The sequence below is a fragment of the Podarcis filfolensis genome (genome assembly GCF_964270895.1).
Source record: "Podarcis filfolensis genome assembly, chromosome: 6".
NCBI lineage: Eukaryota > Metazoa > Chordata > Lepidosauria > Squamata > Lacertidae > Podarcis > Podarcis filfolensis.
In genome coordinates this window covers 42,556,477-42,580,373 of record NC_139609.1, presented here as the reverse complement: position 1 = coordinate 42,580,373, position 23,897 = coordinate 42,556,477, and the positions used below count along the sequence as shown (strand labels likewise).

The 23,897-nt window shown below is 44.8% G+C and overlaps 1 protein-coding gene across 4 annotated transcripts; it reads left to right on the top strand.

Moving 5' to 3' along the window:
* Positions 1-488: 488 nt before the first annotated feature.
* Positions 489-13,044, top strand: TMEM61 (transmembrane protein 61). 4 transcript variants are annotated; one of them, XM_083619389.1, is made up of 3 exons: positions 489-643; positions 10,455-10,880; positions 12,330-13,044. In XM_083619389.1, the coding sequence occupies exons 2-3, from the start codon at positions 10,528-10,530 to the stop codon at positions 12,619-12,621; spliced, it is 645 nt and encodes a 214-aa protein (XP_083475515.1). In that variant the 5' UTR covers positions 489-643; positions 10,455-10,527; the 3' UTR covers positions 12,622-13,044. The 4 variants fall into 4 exon arrangements, with proteins under 4 accessions (XP_083475515.1, XP_083475516.1, XP_083475517.1 ...); XM_083619390.1 differs by lacking the exon at positions 489-643 and adding an exon at positions 756-862; XM_083619391.1 differs by lacking the exon at positions 489-643 and adding an exon at positions 1,218-1,786.
* The last annotated feature ends 10,853 nt before the right edge of the window (positions 13,045-23,897 follow it).

The window sequence follows — 23,897 nt, the reverse complement described above, 5'->3', positions numbered from 1 at the left end:
CTTAACCCAAGTCTGTCACCTGAAGCGTGTGTAACCCGAGGTACCACTGTACTTTAGGCACTTTCACTACTTCATAACTAAGCCAAGTTCTACTGCCTCTGTGCAACTTTCTGAAGCAATCGAACCTGGAGAGTTTGTTAGTGAACCATTTTTAAACTTACCAAAGACGTGTGGTCTTTTAGTATGGTAGGGAAAGAGGGAAACTTTGGAAAGAAACTTTTCCAGGGGGCATTTTGGAACTCCCATCACCCCAGACCAATGGCTGGGCTGGCTGGGGCCGACAGGAGTAGGAGCCGAGCACCTCCTTATCCTTCTGGCAGCTGCCCTTTCTCCTTTCCTCTCCATGTCTGATTTATGCGAGGCACTCGCCAGAAACAGGCGTTATCACCACCGCCATCCGCCTGCCTGGCAGTCCAGGTGTACTTCGGGGGAAGTTCTCCCTTTGTCCTCCGGAGGGCGCTGCTGCTAAACCCAAGTTCCCCGCGGGAGCTGCGTTTGTAAGGCGGCATTCTTTCGCCAGCCGACCTGCTGCGCGCGCGGCGCTTTCTTTTTCTGTCCCCTCGGGAGAGTCGCCTTTTTGCACGGCTGCGCTGGCTGCCTTTGAAGTGCATGGGGGAAACCCGCGAAGCTGCCGCCGAGCGAAGTAAGTATGGCAGGGCCGAGGCTGCAAGGGGACAAAGCGCGACGAGGAGTTGCGCGCGTACTTCGCAAGCTCGATCTCTTGCTGAAGCACGCTTGGATTGCGCGGGGCGTTGCGGGCGATGCTACGCTGTCTTGCTGCGTTGCGCCAGCCGCTTCGGTAGTTGCGCCTTGCCCTTGGCTCGAATCGTTTAAAAGTTAGCCGTCGTAGACGCTGCAACCAGTAAGGGATTCAGAATGGTCTGCAAGTCTCCCAGATCAGTGGCAACTCTGGCAATTTATTTTATTTTATTTTTGCAAGCACGATTATTTTGCTCGAAGCCTCATTCGTTTGTGTGTGTGTTTTTTGTTTTGCATGTTTGCTTCCAGCCGGCACTCGCGGAGATGATAATAGCATTAACAGAGCTTTTTCATCCTGTATCTTAAAAGCCCAGTGCATTTTCTTTGTAAGAGTTGAGTACAGCTGGGGCGGGTGAGAAGGGGGGGGGGGGGATACAGAACCCATTTCCATCTAGGCTTGATGGGTGCTTTCGCATCGCGCTTCTTCGCCTCCCTGCTGTATTTCTGCGGTTGCTAATAGCGTTGGATGGACGCAGAAAGCAGAAAGATTGGCGGGGGAAGATGCCATCATCACACTTGCGTTTTCTGAGTGGGACGGAGGAGCCAAGAATCTCGCGTCCTTAGATTTTGTTTAGTAAAGAGTGCGATCCTCGAGCCTGGTGAAGCCAGTTTAGACCCATATTTGTATAAACCCAGTTTAATCTGTTTGCTGATGAATCATAAAGCTTAGCGGAGCCTCTCGACCACATTCTGCACAACTTGTTCTGTGCACTTACCCTGCAACAACTATTAAGCTTGTTGGATCGACCAGATCTCTTCTTCCTTCCCTTCCCTGCCATGCACACAGTGACTTTAGATCTATTCCTGCAAGACATTTCCCATTAAGAATAGCCCACACTTGTAACAGAAAGCATCTCACAGAGCTGTAATTAGTAAAATACAGAGCTAGGGTTCCTAAACGTGTAGCACACAGGTGGTTGCATGGTGTACTTTAATATATCCAATATTCTGAACTTGCATAAATGGTGTATCCTCAAGTTGTGGAGAAAGGAGGGTTCATCACTGCTCAGTGCTTACAGCTACACAGGTAAGCCACCTGAAGCTTAGTTTGTTTCAGGTACCTAATGGGTGGTGGAGGAGCATGCAGATTGAGTTCAGTTTGATTCTGATGTATCCAGGTGTGTTGGATTCATTATCTGTAATTGGCTTTGTGCGATCTGCTCTGTGACGGTTTTATGGCAAAAGGTGGGATTGGAACACCCAGTGTTCAAAACTCCCATTGTTCTAGGCACATTTTGTGACAGGGAATTTCATCAGTGCGAGCAGGTTCTGAGCTCCGGGAGCAGTGCTTGCGCCTAAGATTTCAGGCTAAAACTGCAAAGTGGAAGGAAAGGAGGACCTTTTTCTGCCTCCCCACTTCCAGCTACTCTCTGAAGGCTGGAGAAGAGACCCTCCTAAGAATATTAGAGGAGTGGGCAGGGGAAGGACTAAACCACATGAAAAATGAACATAGGATTTTAGCTGCAGTTCATTCATTTTCAGTTTTGTATTCTTGTTATAAAAAAGTGTGCCTAGCCATTCCATTGTTGCACCCATAACCTAGGTTTAAGGTGCCATTAGCTCCTAGCTTTCATATCTCAGTTTCTAACACCGGTGAGACCTCAAATAAAGAAATGTGCATGCTAATGTTTTGTTTCCCCTGCTAGGATGGTGTTATCTGGGGGGATAACCCTACATATTAAGGATCCTGTTGCTGTTTATAGAAGCCATACACTAGAAGAGGGCAGTAGCTCAGTGGTAGAGCCTTGCTTTACAGGCAGAAATTCCCAGGTTCAGTTTTGGTTTGGGGAAACCCAGCCAGATGGGCGGGGTATAAATGATTTTTTATTATTATTATTATTATTATTATTATTATTATTATTATTATTATCTCCAAGTAGGTATGGGGAAAACTCCTGAATGAAATTCTGGGGAGGTGCTGCCAGTCCGTGTCAATAACATTGAGCTAAATGGAACTCATAGCCTGATTCTTTATAAGGTAGCTCCTATATTTTACGCAATATGTTAGCCCCAGCGTGCCCTCCACCTTCATTTTCCACCTCCCCCAAAGCAAAGGTTTTTCTTCTTCCTTGAGATCAAGAAAAGAATGTGGCAATGTGTTGCTTCTGACTGGGCAATACATAGAACGGGCAGATGACAAAACCCATCCAAAAATGCCTCCATAGGAGTGGCATTTCAAGTACCGTATTTTTCCCTCTATTACACGCAGATTTTTTCTCCTAAAAAGTAAGGGGAAATGTCTGTGCGTGTTATCGAGCGAATGTGTGGTCCCTGGAGCTGACAAGCGCGAGTGAAGGCAAAAATCAGGCAAATATCAAAACGTCCGGAGAAGGGAGGAAAGGAGGAAGTTGCTGCTTTCCTGCATTCTGCCTCAGGGTCTTACTGCCCACCCGCTTCTGTTTCCTTACTGTGTTTGCTCAAACGGAACAAAGAGCAGAGAAAACCCCTCCCCTCCAGGCAAGCCGAGCGTCCTTCTAAGTCCTCTCCGTGCGTCTGGGACTTGAAGGCAACATGCAGGTTGGGGGGGGGGGGAGAGAGAGAGAGCTGGCTGGCTTGTGGGGGGGGGGACTTTTGCCTTCCTTTCCTCCCTCCGGTAAAACCCCTCTCCTGCATTCTTAGCCAGCTGCTTCTCTGCACACACCTCTCCTTGTCGCTTCTATGTTTTTCCTTCCCTCCCTACTTAAAACGTGGTTCCAATCACGGATCCACATGGATCCTCAGGATCTTTGCATTGAGTCACCCCAAATTCACCATCAGATCACATAGCAATGATCTGATGCAAAAACAGGGCTGCAATGGTGCAAAAACATGGTTACAAAGCACGGATCCACATGGATCCTCAGGATCTTTGCATTGGGTCACCCCAAATTCACCATCAGATCACACAGCATGTCCATGGCTACAGCCTGCACCAAAAAAATCATGCACCCACTGTTGCCTGGGGCTGCAATGGTGCAAAAACGTGGTTACAAAGCATGGATCCACATGGATCCTCAGGATCTTTGCATTGGGCTACCCCAAACTCACCGTCAAATCACATGTCTGTGGCCGCAGCATGAAGCACAAAAATGATACATCCACTGTTTCATTCAGAATTTTTTTTTCTTGTTTTCCTCCTCTAAAAACTATGTGCGTGTTATGGTCAGGTGCGTGTTATCGAGCGAAAAATACGGTAATTGTCAGCTGATGAAAAGTGATAACTAATAATGCAGGCATAGGCAAACTCGGCCCTCCAGATGTTTTGGGACTACAACTCCCATGATCCCTAGCTAACAGGACCAGTGATCAGGGATGATGGGAATTGTAGTCCCAAAACATCTGGAGGGCTGAGTTTGCCTATGCCTGTACTAACAATTATGGAAGCCTGAGTGCAACCCATCTTTAGATGCTCCCAATATGTTCTCCTGGGGCCCCCTGCCCATGAAAACTTTTTAAAGTTTACTTCCACCCAGAATTTGCGGCAGGAGGGGAGTCTTAGTAGGTGTAAAAAGTACTGCCTGGTGGCAGAAAAGTTTTCTTTCCTCAAAGGCATCAGCCTCAGGGGCAGCGCGGGGCCCTGAGCCACTGCGTCACTCCCAGGAGAGGTGTGGCTCGGGCGCGCTGCAAGCCAGGCCCCACAGTAACTGCCCCCCCCCCGGTGTGCCATTTTGTCACTCCCTCAGGGATGACACCCAGGGCAGGCCGCACCCCCTGCACCCCCCTTCCTATGCCCCCGATCAGCCCAAACCGTTATGTATCTGAATGCTGATTTAGAAGCCGCCAGCGTTCCCCTCTCAATAACCTTGGCCTTGCTGGGCCCATGCCAGTACTGGGTGGGGAACGAGGCAATAATGGGCAGAGGCTAATTTCTCCTACACCCCCCCCCATCCTCCTTGGGCAAGCAAAAGGTCCAGTCCCAGTTCAGGGACACATTCCTGCCAGTCGAGAAGACTCAAGGGTGGTGTAAAGGCCTGGGCAGAAAGGATGTGGCTGGGGAGGGTGCATGGTTTGGGAGAGTCCCAAGAATCAGACAGAGAAGCTTAGAGGGCTGTATCCCACCCACCCCTGAGCCTGAGGCCCCACACTCTGCAACTTAAGTCTTGCTTGTGAGTGTTAAGACTAGTATCCACAACATGCATGTTAACTATGCTCTGTGTTCTTTAGTAAGTGTGTTTGGAATGGAAGCCTGGCAGCAGCAGCCTTATTCAGAAGTAAGACCCATTGAGTTCAATGGCACTTACTGTACTCCCAGGTTAAGTGGGTTTAGGATTGCAGCCTTACTAGCTAGTCTATTGACACATACGTGGGGACCTGTGGACCCCTGCACTTAATTCCTGCCATTAAGCACCCCCTTTCAAGGATGCTCTTACCACCCCCACCCCCCAGTTTTTCAGTATTCTCCCTTTCCATATCTTTTGAAAGCTTTGAACTTTCTCAGCCTTTGTATTTACGTATTTTAGTAAATGTATACCCTTCCTGTTCATCTGGTGCTGCCTAAGACAGCTAACAAAACACATGGATATGAGTATGTGTGTGTGTGTGTGTGTGTGTGAAAACAAGATGAAATACAAATAAATAAAAAAATGCAGATCTCTTATCAAGGCAAGGAATAGCTGAAACAAGACTGTAAAGGTGCAGTTCTAAATACATGTAGCTTAGCAACTAAGCCCTGGATTGAGTAGAACTGACTTGTGAAGTAAGTGTAGGATCGCGCTGCTAAGTTTTGGGATTTTGATCTCGCAGCCATTGGTGTGAGGAGGGATCCACTACAATTCCCCTCCTCCTTTTCTGGAAGCGTGGGCTGAGGATGCTGAAAATGTCACTGCTGCAGCTTTTATGCAAGGGGGAAGAGAGGACTTTTTTCCTTATGAAACTGTCAATCTCCCTTATTATTTTGTAAGCGATAAAAATTGCGTTAAGCTGTTAGCCTCCCCCACAAAAATCATCCTAGAAGGCTGAACTGGAAAGTGTTCGCTGTGTTGCCTCAGATGCAAAACAAATGGCAAGCTGGTCTTCAGCTGACTCGTAGAAAAACTCTCCGATTCTAACTTCTCATACCTGACTGAGTCACCATCCTTCCTGTCCACAAAGATGGATTCCTCCCATGCCTCTTTGTGGTTGCTTAATCACTATTTTCACCCTCCTTATACCAGTTCAGACTGTCCACCAAGCCTACTGTCCACTGTAACTGGCAAAAGCTCTCTGGGATCTTGGGCAGAGATCTTTCCCCATTACTACCACCTGATTTTGTTGTTGTTGGAGGGTTGAACTTGCAACCTGCTGGCATGCAAAGTGTTAGCAGTAACCAACAGGCTGTGTCCACAACACTATACCTTTAAAACACAGTCAAAGAGCATCATTCCCTCAAAGAATTATGGGCACTGTAGTTTACCGCTCAAAGAGTTATGATTCCCAGGAATTCTTTACAAACTACAGTGACCTGTATTCTTTGAGAGAAAGAATGGGCATTTATTATAATTATCATCACAATCCCTCCACATTTATATAGTGTTTAAAGGCTTGGGTTCTATGGCTTTTCCTCCAGTCTGTAAATTATATAATATATTGCTGCGTGCCGCCCCAATCTCCAACGGTGCGAGATTTGAGGGGATCCAGGCGCTCGCCCAGGGTTTGTGTTTCCTTTTGGGAACGAGGCACTGTGGAGACAGTAGTGTCTTGATGATTTTTGGTTTGTTCACACATATATGCAACCTGAGCCTGCAATGGAGGTGCTCACAGCATCAATGTCCCCAACGGGTCTTGTTCTCCCATAGCCACAGCCGTGGATTCTAGCAAAAATCAGCCATGGCGCTCTCTCTCTCTCTGCTTTTCCAGCCTGCCACTTTTTCTTCTAGGCCACATCACAGCAAACTCTGCCCTCAGACCCCAGCTTTGTCCTTCTAACTATCCGAGAGCTGGAGAAGGCCCCCCCCCCACTTCACATCTGGCACAGAGCCCTTTCCTTTGCTCTCTTAATGGCCAGTTACCTCATCAGGAAGCTAGCCTCCCTTGATTAGCTGGCTAGGATTACAAGTGTCTGGCACCCACAAACTCATAACAATATGATCTGTTTTTGCCCTCTTTGTTTGGTGGAGAGGGGCCTGAAGGGGGGAAGCATTGACTGAAGCATCTTAGTTAATAAAATGGTTGAGTCGCATCTCTTGGCTTTGCTCCTGATGGCCACAGAGGCATCCCACGAAATGTGTGGTATGCAAGGAGCCTGATCCTGTAATCCAATTTATTGTGAGCAGACTGTCTCTGTGAGGTTAATTAACTGGTGTTGTTAAGACAGGCAGCGTACCTCGGCTTAAGCCCCGTATAATCCTTCAAGTGGATTTAAGAAGGGATTGACTCACCCACATTTTGTAGACCCAGCAGGTAAGTAGATATTCCTTTGAAACCGGTGTGAGTTGTTGGCGACGAAGCTAGATCATGGATCGAGCAACAAAGGTAGCTCACATTTTAGCATCTCTTTTATATTTGCAGCATATCTGAATATTATTCATTCAGTTATTTACCAAAAGGGACCAGGGTGGGTTGCAGCAATTTAAAAATATTGGGATGAGTTCAGCATTGTGCTTCGTTGAACATTCTGTCAGTGCAAACTTTTCAACTTTCCAGACAGAACAACTCCCCTCTCCTCTTCGCCGTGCTGTTTTCGGGGTTCTCCGGACCCTTCCCCAAAGCTGTTTTTTGGGGGAGCAGGGGGGGAAGCCCAGTTGCACAAGTAGAATACCTTGCCCAGGGCTTCTACAGTTGGGACTTGTTGATCACAGGACTATTCCATTCTAGGGGTTGGATTTGGATCTATTGCCTGTCTTCCACAGAACCTTTGAATATCAGAAAATCTTACCACCTTATTATTATTTCTGCTATACCCCTTTTTGGCTGTTCAGGCTTTTGAAAAGCAGGGGCACACAAGGCAATGTCTTCTGGGACAGCTTGTCTTCTGTGGTCTCATACCACCATTTCCCACAGGGGCACATACTAATATAATTGTTGGTGCTGCGGGAGATCCTTTCATAGACTTGGAAGGTGTATTTCCAGGGCCTTAGAGACTGCAACAGACAATGCATCAGTTCTGCTGACCTTGAAAGGTACAAACCTGAGAGTCCCTGACAGTAATCCCCATCTCCCCTCTCAATTTCTCTCTGGCATAAAGTACGTTACTATGGGAAACCTTACTGCAGGGAAAGGCAACCTGTGGCTCTCCAGAATTCAGACGTTGTTGGACTCCAAATCCCATCGGCCCCAGCCAGCATGACCAAATGGTAAGGGATGGTAGGAATTGTTCCCATCAACACTTGGAGGGCCACCAGACTCCCTGGCCCACACCAATTATCCAAAGTTTAGAGAATCTTTAGAACATCTTAGTAAAAATTAGCCAGGTTCAGAGTAGAGAGAAAGACCTGAGCACGCTTGCAAAGGGGGTCTGAAGGTAACATCTGCAGCAGCCCAGATGCCAGTCCCCAGATCCAGTTTTTTAGGTACCAGCGGTGGCTAGGCATTTTTGTTTTTGCACTCCTGACAAAGACCATTGACTTGGCCATGTCATATGGGACAGAATCAGTTCCAGAGTAGTCCCATGTTTATGTGATTCAAGAATTGTTGGGCTGTGCCAGGGATGCATTCCCCAAAGCTGAAAGAGGCAGTAGATTAATACACTTCAGATTCATCCAATCTGTCTGCAGCTTTAATAAATCTGATTTCATCACATCTCTTCATTAAATATGGATAAGATCATCCAGGATTTCTTTCACTGCCTCGTAATTCAGTTTCCCAATTAGCTTGCCCAGCTCATGTGAAAAGTGCAGTTTCCACTCGTCCTGAAGATGGCAAATTAATCCCAGTTTTTAGGTTTCTTCCTCTGCATCAGATCTGAGATTGCATATTTCAGAACAAACACAGGGCTATTCACTCTTAGAGATTTATCAAAACAATTCCCTCCCCTTTCTCTCTTTATAGGTTGCTGTGAACCTTCAGACTGGGCCACGCTTTGAAATACTGCAATCTTTTGTGCATTGTCTAATTGTTGCAGGTGTTAGAAAATTATAATGAAAAAAATTAATATCCAAACAAATCTTTAAGGCTCCCCGCAGCAATACAACTTGTACGCCTTTTAAGATAATTGCTAAATCACTTAGTCCTTGGAATACGTTTTTCTCCCATTTCATCTTGCACTTTCCCTTCACTCGAAACCTTGCATATTATGATTAACACCTGATTCATACAAAGCATATTCATTTTTGCATGGTTATCGACTCAACTGTGCAATTACAGTGATTATTACACCGTAGATCTAGGGGTACATCCTGTGCAGCCTCCTCTCCAAAATCTAGATAGCATGAGTGGCATCAATAATTATGGAATTATGACGACCTGGGAGTTATGGCTCTCGTATCATAAATAGACAACAAGTAGTCAGTTGCCATTATGTGTGAATCTGCTGGTAACGGCAGTGGCCTTCAGCTCATGCATAAGAAGAACCTGCTGAATCAGGCCAATGGTCCATCTAATGATCCATCGAAGTCCAGGATCATGTTCTCACAGTTGCCAATCAGATACCTGTGGGAAGCCCACAAACAAGACAGGAGCACATCTGCCTCCTTGCAATTCCCAGCAACTGCCATGCAGAGGCAACCTGCCTGGGACGGTGCAGGTAAAACACAGCCAGCATGACTAGTAGCCATTGATAGCCTTGTCCTCCAATCCTTTTGCAAAGGCATCCAAGATGGTGCCTGTCACTGCCTCCCATGGGAGCCAGTAGATTAGGGTTATTTTCATACTCGCCCAGTCTGTTCCACACAATGAATCTTAGTTGTGGACTGCAAAACTGTTTTATTTATTAATAGGATTTCTAACACACCCTTTATCAAGTAAAAAATAAAATAAAATCCCAGAAACTAAAAAATATAGTCACAGATGGAAATTCAGCAGCGCAGCTAAAACAGAGAGTCAGGGCTATAGGCACAAACAATTTAAGCAATAAATGCCTGGGCGAGCACAGTGGTAATCTAGGATTGGAATCTGGTTGGTGATTTGGGTCGCTTCCAGATGACCTGTTTATTGAGCATTCCTCCTTACTTGTTTGCACCAGGTTTTCAGGGAGGTTAGATAGCATTGAGCATTTGGTTTGATTTGTTTGTGGGAAGGTTTGTGGCATCAAACAGTTGTTATCCCACACTTTCCAGTGCATTTTCCTGTCACTTACCTTATTGCGAAAAGTCCAATATTGAGGGCAGTGGGTTTCTTGAACAAGATGGCCAAATCAGCTTTCATTGGGCCACCCAAATTTGCCAGTATGTGATTGAAAACAGTGCTAGTCTGGAAACGCCCAAAGTCAGATATTGGTTGATGATCACACAGAAGGATCAGTCTTTGTTATTATTTATTACATTTCTATAGAACCCTTCATTTGAGCATCACGGGGCAGTTTACAATATAAAAATGCAAGAATACATAACATAGTAACAAGCAAAATGGTTTGCTTTAACCGTGGTCTGTTTGACAGAAGGGACGGCAGCAGCACATTTAATGAAAAGTTGTGACAAAAACTGCTACCTGCAATAATTAACTGGCCGTTACGTTGCTTCTTGTGTGTTGGGAGGACAGCATTCCTCTCGTCCTCCGTTCATGCTTTGTATTTTTTATTTCCCCCCTATTCTTTTCCCACTGTGATGGTTTCTCTTCTCCCCTTCCCTTTCTTTCACCCCCAGCATGAATCAGGACATCAGACCTATTTCCTGGTGAAACTTTAGATGACCTGTATCATCAACCTCTGTTTTTAAAATGGCAAGTGCTACTTTGCGCCATGGAGTGACCATCACTGGAGCTATCCTGCTGGTGACGGGGACTCTCTGTTTTGCTTGGTGGAGTGATGGTGAGATGGGAGCCGCCCCATCTAGCAGTGAGCCAAAAATCATGCCTGATGGAGAGGTCGGACCAGTGGCAAGCTCTTCTTCCTCATCTAATGCAATGCTCAGGTCCATAAGCTTCTTCTGCTGTGGAATTGGCGGTCTCCTCCTCCTTTTTGGCCTTCTGTGGTCAGCCAATGCAGGGATAATTTCTCGCCGCTATCAGTACCATTTTTCAAGGGACCTTCATTACTCCACCGTGGAGCCTCTTGAGAAACAGACCTGCAGGTCAGCACAATCTTTGCGCCCAAACTTGATGGGGGTAGATTGATGCTTAGCTAAAACTAGGATACGACGTCTATGATGTACAATGATAAAATATTGCTTTGTGGTATCATTTTTTTTTCCATTTGCTGCTTTTGATCTACAGCGTAGCATCTTCCCTGGCTAGCACTGTTTCAAGGTGAACTCTGCGATCTCAGTATATTGTTGCTTCCCACACATAAACCCTTTACCCCTTGGAAAAGAAAAGGGAAGTCAAATGATCAAAGGTTATGTGAAAGTTTCACCTGTATACAAGCCATGTTTGCTTAGCAAAGCACAATGGAAAAAGTAATCGCTGCGGCCTGGTGATGATCAGTGGCCCATGAAATGCACATTAACCAGTGGGAATGTGGTCAAGTCTGACACTTGATATTCAAAATATTGTGAAAGGGCACAAGTCTCCGTAATATACGGGTACTGCTAAAGTGCTGGAGGCATCTGATGCAGGGACAAATTCTTCACTTAAATTGATGTTGTATGCATTTATTATTATTTTTTGCACTTCCTGTCTGTGTAATTCTAATATACCCACAGAAGGTACATTCGACTAAAGAAAATTCTCTTGTGCTTTCTATATACCCAGTGCTTTTTCCCTAAAAAAAAAAATGTTTAGGGGTACTTTCATTTTCCAACTCTCATTTTCCTACTCAATGAGGCCAAAGTTAGATTCACAAAATGTTTAGGGGTATGCGTCCCCCTGCGTCCCCCCCGAAAGAAAGCACTGTCTATTCATGTGGGTTTTCCCACAAGAGGCAGCGATGGCCAACAACTTGGATGCCTTTAAAAGAGGGTTAGGCAAATTTGTGGTGGATGCAGCTGTCTGTCACCGCTAACCCTGATGCCTGTGTCCCATCTCCACTGTCAGAGGCAATAGGCTTCTGAACACCAGTAGCTGGAAACTGCAGGAAGGCAGACTGCTCTGGTGCTCAGGCCCTGCTTCTGGGTTTCCCACCAAGCATCTGCTAAGAACTCTGATAACTGGATGCTGGACTAGATGGGCCATTGGCCTGATCCAGCACACTCTTCTTATGTTCTTATATAGTGCACAAGAGACCCACAGTGCAATCCTGTATATACCTGCTAAGAAATAAGGTCAATAAGATGCATATCCCACGTAAGTGTGCATAGAATTGCACCTGCATTTACACGTCATGTGTGACATTGTCCTTGAGGAACACATGAAAGAGGGTGGTGGGTTTTTCTTCTTCTCTCTCTTTACATTTGACATTGAGACTTCAAGAGTAATAACTACAATGGAATAATAATAACTAACTGTGGAGTGGAAAGATTACTAATTGTGCTAAAATTATTAATCTTGCTTGCATGTGCCCTTGCAAACCTTATTTTGCATCGAGATACCTCTTTTTAAAAATAATGCTTAATTGGTTTTTATTTTGCCTTGGTTTGTTTCAGCACCTGGGATCCAAGCAGTATTCCCTCCTATGAAGAAGCCTTGAATTGTCAGCCTGCTGAAAACGTCCCAAACAGCACACAGCCCAACAGCCTGAAGGACAGCAGGCCCCCCTTGTATCAAGTGGTGGACGAAAATGACACACGCCATGCCGGCCGTAGGCGCAGTTCCTCTGATAGCGTTTTATTCCGGAATATTCTGCCGAGGCTGGAGTCAGCATCGTGGGACGACTCGAGCGTCGTCTGCGACACTCCACCCCCTAGCTATGAGAGTGTTCGCTCGTGCGACGGATGATCTTGGGATTGGGTTCACCTGTCTTGGGAATCTCTTGATTACTTTTGAGCTGACACCTGCCTTTTTCTTAAATTAGTTATTTGTGGCAAGCTGGAGTGGAAAAGCTAAATAGCTATTAAAAATACGAACAACTGTTTTGTCTTTTCGTAGGGGTCCCTGCCGAATTGTCGGAGGTCAGTCTCGACATTGCTTTCTTAGTGTGCGACTAATGTGAATACAATGCTTCATGTGCCGAGAATGATGCTTCAGAAGCACATACTAAGTGCATAGAAAATTCAAACTTCCGCTAAATGAAAGAACTGCTTTCATAGGTTACAGGCCTTTAAGGACAGTACACAGCGAATTTGGGTAACCAGGCTGTGGATATATGACATTTTGAAAATGTTCTGAAATGCTCTTAATAAAATTACTATCAATTCTGAATTGTTTTATATGCATAGCGGGGATATAGGCAAACATGTTTGAGTTTTGAACACCAAAGGCAAAATCCAGTGCATGCAATGAAACTTCCTCTTCCTCTCCTGAGCCCTCCAGCTTCTCAAAATCACCTCCAGAGGGTTGGGAACCTTGTGAAGCAGATTTCTTTTGGGGATGGTTCGGGGGAAGGAGGAAGAAAGGAAATGGAAGTCCCATGGCATTGGTACAACTCTGCTGGATTACAACCCCATGTATTGTGGTAGAGAAAGGTTTCTTTCAATGCTGAAAGGTTTCCTAAGTAGCCCCTAGAAGCCATTCTTTGATTATATTTGGCCAAACGTTACTCTTAATGAGGTCATACTTAATGGGGACAAAATTCAGTTTAAAGCCAGCATCCCAGTCTTGAATATAAATACTATCTATCGAGACCACATTATTTTTCATATTTATGATGGGCTCTGGAGTGTTTCTGGGGGTGCTTTGCAAATGTTGCTGATGAGTTACTGAGAAGGTTTTTGTGAGCTGGGATGGAGAGGGTGGTGGTGCTGGTTTCAGTGGTTTTTATGGATATAGCTCTCCATGCAGGCAAGCAAGAGGCATCATCGTAGTTCAGAGACACCTCATCCAGGCAAAAGCAGGAGGATGCAGAGCAAGCCCAGTGAGAGGCATAGCCTGAGAAGAGGGCATGACTGGGGAAAGTCTCAAGGGCCGGCTAGAGAGGCCTTGGAGAGCTGCATTTAGCCCCTAGGCTGAGATTGCCCATCTCTGCCTGAGGACATACAAGTCTGAAGTAGGCCCAGGGAAGGTGTGGGAGGGAAGACAATCCCCAGTTCTTATTAGGATGGTTACTCATAAGTTACAAAAGATAATATGCTTCTGCTGCTGCTGAGGAAGAATCCCATGTCATCTGAAACATGGGGGGAAGGAAGAGGGCAGCAGGACTGCCTTCCCTGGAAGTAAGACGATTTAGTGGAACCACTGCGTGCATCTATATTTGGATTCTGTGAGGATCTAACAGATGAGAATGAACAGTTTATTTTCCTAGGTTTTTTTATGTTAAAAAAAGTAATTGTTACGGGGGAGTATTAGGACTGAGTCACATGTTTATTTTGAGGTGATAGAAGTCTTCAAGCAATGACTTTACTGCTTCATTTTCACATGGGAAGTTATTTGTCTCAAATATTGCCCACATGAAAATCTCCAGCTAACTACGTAAAAGGAAACCGTTTAGAAATAACATTTTCTCTGATGACACGGTAACTTTGGTGATTCTCACACAGGAGAAATTTCAATTTCATGTGAAGATGAGGTGGTCAAAATCTCACAAGCGGGGGCTTTATCCATACCCAAACCAATTCCTTGACTCTTATAATTGGTTAGGAGAAGTTTTTTCTTCTTCTCTTAGCCTGCCTTATCTCTCTTCAACTCATTTCCACCTATTACTCCCCTTTTTATTTCCCCCCAAAGTATTAACAGTTGTCTGTTTACCCTTAAGCTACAAAAGACCTTTGGACGTTTTCCAGTACTCTGTGCAAATATCTATTTCCTATTAATCTCCTTATTTCATAAAATGTTTAATGACATTTATTTAGTCAGTGTATGGACAAAGGATACACCAAGACTTCTGTGTTTTTACCAGTTGCAAAACAGGCAGGACTCCAACAGGTAAATATTTCTCAATTGCATCTCCATGCTAGCAAAAGAGGTTACGGTTGAATTTTTGCCTATTCTACAATAGTTCACTCCTGATTCTAAACTGTGACTGCTATTGAAGTTCTGATAGGAAATATTTGGAAGTGGGCAGACTGTGGTTTTGCTCCTAGTTAGCTGTGAACCCTTGCCCTGTCCTAGCCAAGACAGGAAAATGGTAAGAGCCTGTTTGTGTCATAAACCTGGCTTTTGTGTGTTACGTGATCAGATGCAAACAATTAGGATCAATTATTGGTCATATAAATGGAAGCCATGAAGCTAGGCTATTGTGAGAAATTAAAATGGCAGCTAGGCCTGAGTTATTGTTGACGCCGCTCCCCACAAGATAAACCCTTGAGGACCCACAGGCGGATGAGGGAACCAACCCAACAGAGGTCATGTTGTGAAGAGCCCCCTCCATCCAAGAGTTAACTGGCAGGTGACAGGCAAGCATTCAATAGGTGAAACATCACTACATCTCCACAGTATGAAAATGAAATCACCTGATCTGAATGTTGTTATCGCACAGTTATTAAAGTACAGAGACTCTCAGAAACAAAGGTAGCAACCTTGTTCAGGAATTCAGAGCACAGGATGTCTGCTGATGCTTTTTTATTTTGGATAGGACACCATAACAAACTTTACTGATATAAAACCTGGTTTAATATTGTAAAAAGTAAGCTAGCGTGGGTGGCATAGCGCAATATTTAAGCCACAACACAAACCAATGAAACAGAACATGTGCTGTTGCTCCCACACTATGCCAAAAGGTGGTCTAAATGTTAAGAGAGAAGGAGAAAAAGATTCCCTCTGCTATACATAAAAATATAACCAATAGTTGTATGTTGATATAGTGCCTAAGAAGGGACGGAGTTCTCCATTTGCAGCCCTAAGCTCACTTAGCTCCATGGAAGACAAGGCTGGCGTTGAATTGTCCTGAAGCCAAGAACCACTTTAGAGAACAGAATTGTTCCTGTGTGTGTCTCAAGGGGGAAGTTGTAACCTTTTCGCATGACACCTTTTTTTCCAAATGTTTGTTTACTAAATAGTGAAGAAACAAGAGATCACTGTGAGGGATATAGACGGCCCAGCTATTCAGGTTTTCTTATGTCATCTACTTGTAAATGTCAATTTGAGATAGTGCTCTCCCCTTTGCAACACCAACAACTGAGCGGTTACAGTACACTGCAACCATTGCTCCCCAGCCTGGAGAAGGTGCCTAGGTGATAATACTCCACAATGATTCCTTGTGTAAAGAAATTATGAGTGTCCTTGTTCAGTGTACAACTCAGCCCACCCCAACATTAGAAGCATAAGCATTCCTTAGGTGGGGGTGCAAATTTATGAGGAAAGGTTAAGAAGGACAGCAAAAAAAAAAGCAAACTTCCCAACAAAAATTGCTCAGGCAAAAACAATTGCAAGCAAAGAATCCAGACTTTAGCAAATGAGATCAAAATTAAAGGTTTGAAGGCAAAAGAGGGGAGGGGGGAAACCCCCAATGTTAAGAAGGAGTTGATTTGATTTTAAGAATTAGGTCAGTATGTATGATCAAACTGCCATGATGAGAAATGTGGATTGAGTGGAGTGTGGCTGAATTCAGTAGGAAGTAAAGCAGCACTGAGTCTGCGGACATCTCATAATATGTGCACTCAGCTCACAAACCAACCCACGTTTATGGCTCAGCCATGTTGGGTGGCTCTGCAGTGGATAGTAAATGTGGGTTGATCTGGGAGCCAAGCGTGAAGTTATCCTAGGATGCATCACTACCACATAAAAGACAGCTTGGATTACTCAATATTTGTAGCCTGCCAATTTTGTCACATAAAATAGAACCCTTACAAAGCTTTCTTTCTTTCTTTCTTTCTTTCTTTCTTTCTTTCTTTCTTTCTTTCTTTCTGCCTCAGCTTGAGGATTGCTTACAATAAATAACTGAAATTATAATTCCTTAAGGGGCAAGGTGACACATATTAATGTTCCTTTAAGAAGTGCCTTCAGCAACCAAAGATCTGGCAAACTTCACATCTGGAACCCTCAAATTAAGTTTCAGGTAATTCGGGGAAAGGCAGCATTGTGTGCAGCGTGGTATCGTCTGTCACATGTTCGATCAATTCTTCCTTCAAACTAAAGAATAGGTTATGTGGGTGTTAGACAATGGATCTGGCAGCATCGGGAACGCAATTAAGTCTGGTATTTTTAGCAGGGTTGCACCCTTTTATTGGTTAAAGGGAAATATTCTACTCTGAAATTAACTGCACACAATATTAGATTATCTTCTCTATATTCCTGTTTAATCTTTCCCCATGCTACCTAGTTAAATGTAAAGCACAATCCTATGCAAGTTTACCCAGAAGTAAAGTCTACTCTGTTTGATATTAGACCTTATAAAACCGGTTCTAAAGGATCTTCACTGGCTCACAATACGTTTTTGAGCATAATTCAAAGTGTTGGTGCTGACCTTTAAAGCCCCAAACAGCCTCGACACAGTAGAAGAAGAAGAGGAGTTTGGATTTGATATCCCGCCTTTCACTCCCTTTAAGGAGTCTCAAAGCGGCTAACATTCTCCTTTCCCTTCCTACCCCACAACAAACACTCTGTGAGGTGAGTGGGGCTGAGAGACTTCAAAGAAGTGTGACTGGCCCAAGGTCACCCAGCAGCTGCATGTGGAGCAGCGGGGAAGCGAACCTGGTTCCCCAGATTACGAGACTACCGCTCAGTATACCTGAAGGAGCATCTCCACCTCCATCGTTCAGCCTGAACTCCTCCGAGGGCCTTCTGGCGGTTCCCTCACTGCAAAAAACGAAGTTACAGGGAACCAGGCAGAGGGCCTTCTCAGTAGTGGCGCCTGCCCTATGGAGCACCCTCCCTTCAGATGTCAAAGAGATAATTAACAGTGCAACTTTTAGAAGACATCTGAAGGCAACCCTGTGTCAGGAAGTTTTTTAATGTTTGATGTTTTATTACGTTGTTATATGTGTTGGAAGCCACCTAGAATGGCTGGGACAACCCAGCCAAATGGGCAGGGTATAAAACAACAACAGCAACAGCAACAACCACAACCACCTTATGCATCCATGAATAAAGGGCTGCCAGTGTTTTAATAGCCCTGCTCCTGTGCCTTTCCCCATTGTTTTGTCTCTCTATGAGGCAAGCATAACTTGTTTAATTTTTTCACTTTGGGCTGTTGCTCAACGCTCAAGATCAGGGCCAGGAGAAAAGCTGGCAACCCTAACATGAAAGATGCCAAGCCAGTGAAATCACTTCTCTTCATCTGATTTACCATCTCTAATTTCATTGAAAAGTTAATCCTTCTGCAGTAAAATTACATTAGTGCTTCAGAGACAGAATATAATCTCTTCATAAAAAGCTGAATAGGGGGAGGGGGACATCAGCTCTTAAAACATGCTGGATTTTGCTAGTGATCATTTCAAATGAAATGGACTTTAAATGCAGCTCTGAAATTTATCAGGGGCTTCCACATAAACCTAGCATAGATACACTTCCTGAGTGTGAATTTCATGCTCTTTATTCAGCTCATAGTAGCAATGAATGAATCTCCCCAAAACGCCTAGCTATATATACATTAATTACACAATGGGCCCTGCCCATTGGCTAATTCTGGGCTGCTCCTGATTGGCTAATTCTGGGCTGCTCCTGATTGGCTAATTCTGGGCTGCTCCTGTAGGCCAATCAGGTTGCTGATTCACTTCCACCTGGAGCTGGATTGGGTGGCTCCTGCGGACCAATCAGACTGCTGCATTCTGGATCCTATTGTTCTAGGATTCAGCTCAGTACATAACATTTCCCATGATACTTTACTCCTGCTTTATTGCTGTAATTATCATTGAAATTTCTCCTAACACTTTAGGATTGGTAATTCTTCAGTGACTTGGAGGTGTTATGTCTGACCTAACTATCATGAAGATCAACAGGATTTGTGAAACACTTTATGAAAACAGCTTTAACGGGGTGGTACAAATAGTTCTGGAATCCTAAATAATTATTATTCCTTTCTTCCTTGACTGAAATATCCAGCTAGACCAGCCTCATCAACAATAATTCCCATGCTTCCTTACTGAAAGGGAATGTGGGACAGCCATTTGCAGCATAAACTGTGAGAAGGGAAACCCCAGATCAAGTGGAAAATAATTATAGGAGTGTCTAATCTTGATTTTTCAGCTTTCTGTGCAGAGGAGTGACTACTTCACACATTGCAAAGATGCCTCTTGTGGATCATGCACTCAGCCGGCAGCCAACTTTTAGGTTCATCGTGAGTTTCCTGCATTCCGTTGTGCTGGATTACACACAATTTCAAGAAGCAAAAGTTCAAGAGACTTTTTAAGATAAGACTTTGCTTGCTTTTAAAACAGAGGATTAACCTTGCGGGAAACAAAGGACAATGACTTTAATCCCTTTGCCCTTGAAGTGATTCAGGCAAAATTTGGAAAAGATTTAAGGATGGACTTGCATAACCTGTACTACGCGAAAGGGTGGTATGGGGTGCTAGGGGAGGGGTAGTACCTCTGGTGGGGTACACATCATGCTTCTTCTGGGGGAGTTTGTCCTCTTTTGGTCCCCACCCTGCACTCAGCTCTCACCTGTGGCTCCTAGAAGCAGTCAGCCTGCAACAGCAGCCCCAGGAAATGGTTTCAACTGGCCAGCTAACCAGGTGAGGGTAACCGATTGGCCTCAAACCCTTGGTGAGTTAGGGATTTCCCTTGCATGTGAAGACAGGCTCTGGCAGACTGAGTGAACAAGACCAAGAGCGGTCCAATGTTCAAGAAGTTGGTATCTTCATGTGCTATAGAGGAAAGCGAGGTACGGATGGGGTTTGTCAACCTGGGAAGGTAGCCCATCTTAGAGAAGGAAAACTCTGATCCTAAACCTCCACTGCCTTGTGGGACATCTTCGAGAGAGGAAAAGGCTAAGGAGTAAACCTTACACAATCAGGAGCAGAGTCCCTAAGATGGTTGGATGGCGCCTTGTACACATCCTTCTGGCAACTCCTGCAGCCAAGCTGGTGCCAAAAGTATTGCTCTGCTTTCCTTTGTACCACATCAGCAAGCCCAGGACCTCCATACACACTGCCCAGGTTTGTGTCCTGGGAAGGTCACTTCAGTGCTGCTAACACATTGGTTTGACTTCACCCCTGGAGGCACACTCCATTGTCTCTCGAGACAGGCAGATGCCAACAACTACACCAAAGTCTCTATCCCCCACCCTACGTAGCATAGATGTATTTCACTCCTTCCTCCCATACACCTGAAAGGATTGCTTGAGATATGATACACATATGATATACTGTGCTGAAAAATGCTGCACATGTACAACCCAAATGCAATCCCCAAATCCAAAAGCTGTAAACGTAGCAAAACAACCTGAAGCAACTGAAGTGCAACTACTGCTGTTATTGACAGTTGCTTACCACCCACTTGAATCTGGTTATAAACTTAGCCGCATGATTGATTGATTTTGCTTGTATGAAATTCCTTTTATGATGTCTCTTTCCTAAGGTGCATTAGATGGTTTGTTCTGTTGGGATACTGCCAGGGAGATAAAGCCCATCATGACTCCACGTCGTCTCCGGACGTCCATCGATCTCCCGTAGACATGCAGTATCAGCAATTAGCGACACGAGCTCCAGAAATAGCTTGCCACATTCCTGGGCTGATGCATGCTCTATCAGCAGAATTCACACAGCGAAAGATGCACGCAGGAGAGCATATTTACAAGTTTATTCAGCGTTGGTCAGAACAAAGAAAAAACATGACTGCCTGCTTCGGTCTGCTCAGGCACAGAGAGAAACGAAAGCAAAGACATAAGAGAAACATCCTGTGAACAGGAAATACGCAGACTCTGTGACTCACAAAGCCTGCTCCTTTTAAGGTGGAACGGAAATATCCTAACATGTTCACCGCTTGATAACCTGGGACAGAGTGGTATGAAATGTGCAGGCACCTTAAGGGCTGGAGAGAGGCCACAGAATCCATGATTCTGTGGAATTTCCATTTTTGGACACAGAGCACACCACTGCATAACCAGAGGAACGCTTGTGGAGAAGGCCTATAGCTTCCATGACCTGCTTGCAGGCTTCCTAAAGCAGGGGTTGGGAGTTTGTGGCCTTCCAGATGTTGCTGGACTCTTATTCCCATCAGCCCCAGATGTACCCACTGTGGAAGGACGTGTGGATCCAGAATTGGCCTCCACAGTCACTTACAGACTCATTGTTAAAACCATGTTTATGGAAGACGATCTTACTCGGCTATGAGTGATCACCAAAGATAAGAAAATATCCAACATCTGGAGGACCACAGGTTTCTCACCCCTGCCTTAGAGGCATATGTTTGGTCATGGTGGGATGCAAGATTGAGGACCACTTCACACATCAGCTTATACTGGCTCAGTTGCATCCATCTTTTATCAAAGCTGGACTTCCCAGACTGCTCTTCAGGGTCCATTGCGTATCTAATGTGTGCTGTAAAAGCTGTGAGTAATGTCAACAGCTGATAATGGTGTGTTTCAATGACTACTGGAGCAAGATTCATGCCTCATCTGGTGTCGACTCTCTCAAGAGCTATTCTTGTTAGAGAAGGATATTTCCACTAGGGGCTAGTAACTGAAGCTAAAGCTCCAGAAATACGAACTGAAAATGTATGGATGGCCAAATAAAGATAACTTCTTAGCAGCTTGGGGAGCTACCTTACTCGGGGCCTTCCTACATTTACCTCTATGGTGGAACAGTTGCTGTGTGATCAGATTCTTTTAAGAGTGAATTTGTAGCTGATTGTCTGCCCCTTTGGTCATACGCCGCTGCTATTAGAGCGAATGTGGGGTTTTTCTTTCCACACTAATGGAGGGTTTTGCCTGAATTGAGGGAAGTTCCACGGTTGTCGTCGCAACTCTTACATACCCTTATATTCATCCAGTCAGTAAATATTGGAAGTTTGAGCATGAGCAGGGGGGAATAGACCTTTCATGGCTTAAAACAAATTTATGCCTAGTATTCCAGGATTCTAATCTTGTGGGAGTATGGGAGATTAGAAGAGGAACTACATGTCTTTGGTGAACCTGGTTATTGTAATGAGATGTTGTTTTCTGCAGCTTACAATTGCTGTCACGAACAGTGCTTGGATTCAGTAGCATCATCTTCATAGGCCATGCCTTTCCTCTAAACTGAGCTCACATACTGACATCTTGCACTGTTCAGAGGGAGGTGGTGTAAAACAGATGTTTTCCAAGCCATACCCACCAACCCCCTCAACCCAGAAACCAGGATGGTACTTGTTTACATACCGCACAAATGAAGATGTTGGGGATCCATTACAGATCTTTCAGAAAAGTCAGGGCTTTTTCATGGTAGAAAAGAAATGTGTGTTTGTGAGTTCATTATTCTGGAAGACTTGGCTGAATAATGCTGACACCATGTGCCAGCATGGCAAAATATCTGCAAACTTCTCCCCTGCAATTATATCTATAATTGGTAAGTTTACAAATTCCCCAAATCAGACAATTTGTCCATCCAGCTCAGCATCATTCAGACTGACTGGCTGTGGCTCTCCAGGGTTTCCCCCACTGTCAATGTAGGTTGCTAATAAACTGGAAGGGTATATATGCACTTGAAGAATCGAGAAACAATAAGAAGAAAGGTTTGGGGGGAGGATTATTTAGATTTCTGATTTGATTTGTGAACAACTTCCATTTTTGAAGGTTCATAATTTAGGCTAGCTTTCTTCAGCTTTCCACAGCACTTTTGGTGGAGCAGCTGTGTAAAATGCCCACTAGATGGCAACCTACTCCCAAAACTTTTTCCTCCTACAAATCTCAAAGGTTTTTAAGGAAGGGAGGGGGGGACCCAGCAGAATATTATCAGCTGTTTGAGGAGAAAAGGCCATAACCTAAGCAATCTCCCTTGCCTCCAAGCCCATTCACCTAACTATAACGTAAAAAAATGAAATCCGTATTATTTCTAATTTCACTAATATATCCCCTGGCAGATGGGAAAGAAGATACGAGGAACTGCATTTCAAAGCCACGCAGCAGAGGCAAGAAAAGGGTGGCGATTTTTCATTCATCCAAGAAGAAAATTGTAAAAATGGCCCGATTACTAAAATCCTTCATATAAACTCAAAACTAGCAAGCGCCAACAAGAACTGTGAGAATGGTCCCTAAGGCAGGCAGGCAGGCAGGCAGGCAGGCACGCACACACGCACACACGCACAATTTTTTGGGGGGGGGCGGGAAGGATGAATAGAAACTTCCACTCTATCAACATGCATTAGCAGACTATTAAAGCTAGTCAAATGACTTATAGTGGAATCCTATACAGGTCTACTCAGAAGTAAGTCCCATTGAATTAAACAGGGCTTCCTCCTAGGTAAATGAGTACAGGGAATGCAGCCTGAAGTTTGTCAATATAACTGTTAATGAATGATTTTGAGAAAGCACTTTAAAGGGTGGGGCTATGATTGACATTTGATAGTGAATGGCTCATCTCCATGAGGGATTATATTTATCCTGCCCCACATAACTGAGTTATGAGACTATTGCCTCTGTGAAAGCAATGGGGTGGGGGGTGGGTGACAGGAGCAAAATGTAGTCATTGTGATAACTGGTCTGACTGAAAGAACACTTTGTGGGGGGGGGGATAAGTGATCTTGTGAAGCCTCCTTCCTATTTGCCTTTCATAAGCAATAACTTTATTATCCAGAGCCTGGGGGAGCCACCATTGTCATCTGTGCAAGATTGCACACTGCGAAGGCCATGCCATCTGACAACACACAGGGGAGGAAGGTTATTGTCCTTAAGGTCAATAAGAGAGTCCCCTTAAGGTCTAGACAAAGGACCAGACTGTGGAGCAGTCAGTTGGCTCACTGGGTACTGTTTTCCTAATTCACCAGTGAGCCTCTGAGACCTGGCAACTGGGATCCGGTTCTAGAAGGGTCCTAAAACCTCCCCTCCTGAGTCCACACCCCTTTGGCAAAGCATGCTCAGCTTTTGCGCTGTATATACCTAGGGGGAAGGTTATTGTGAAGTGTCCCTGGGCAATGTTACTCATGTGTGAATGGAAGGATCTTGTTTGCATTCATTACAAACCCATTAAAAGCTGGCTGGCTGAGACCTGGGCAGGACTGGTCTGAAGGTTGCAGCTGACACTTGTCCCCTTGCTGGCTCTC

Excerpts from the sequence above, each read along its gene's own strand:
- TMEM61 (XM_083619389.1), top strand. The coding sequence starts at position 10,528 with ATGGCAAGTGCTACTTTGCGCCATGGAGTGACCATCACTGGAGCTATC. Across the intron at positions 10,881-12,329 it reads CTTGAGAAACAGACCTGCAG|CACCTGGGATCCAAGCAGTA; the intron begins GTCAGCACAATC and ends GGTTTGTTTCAG.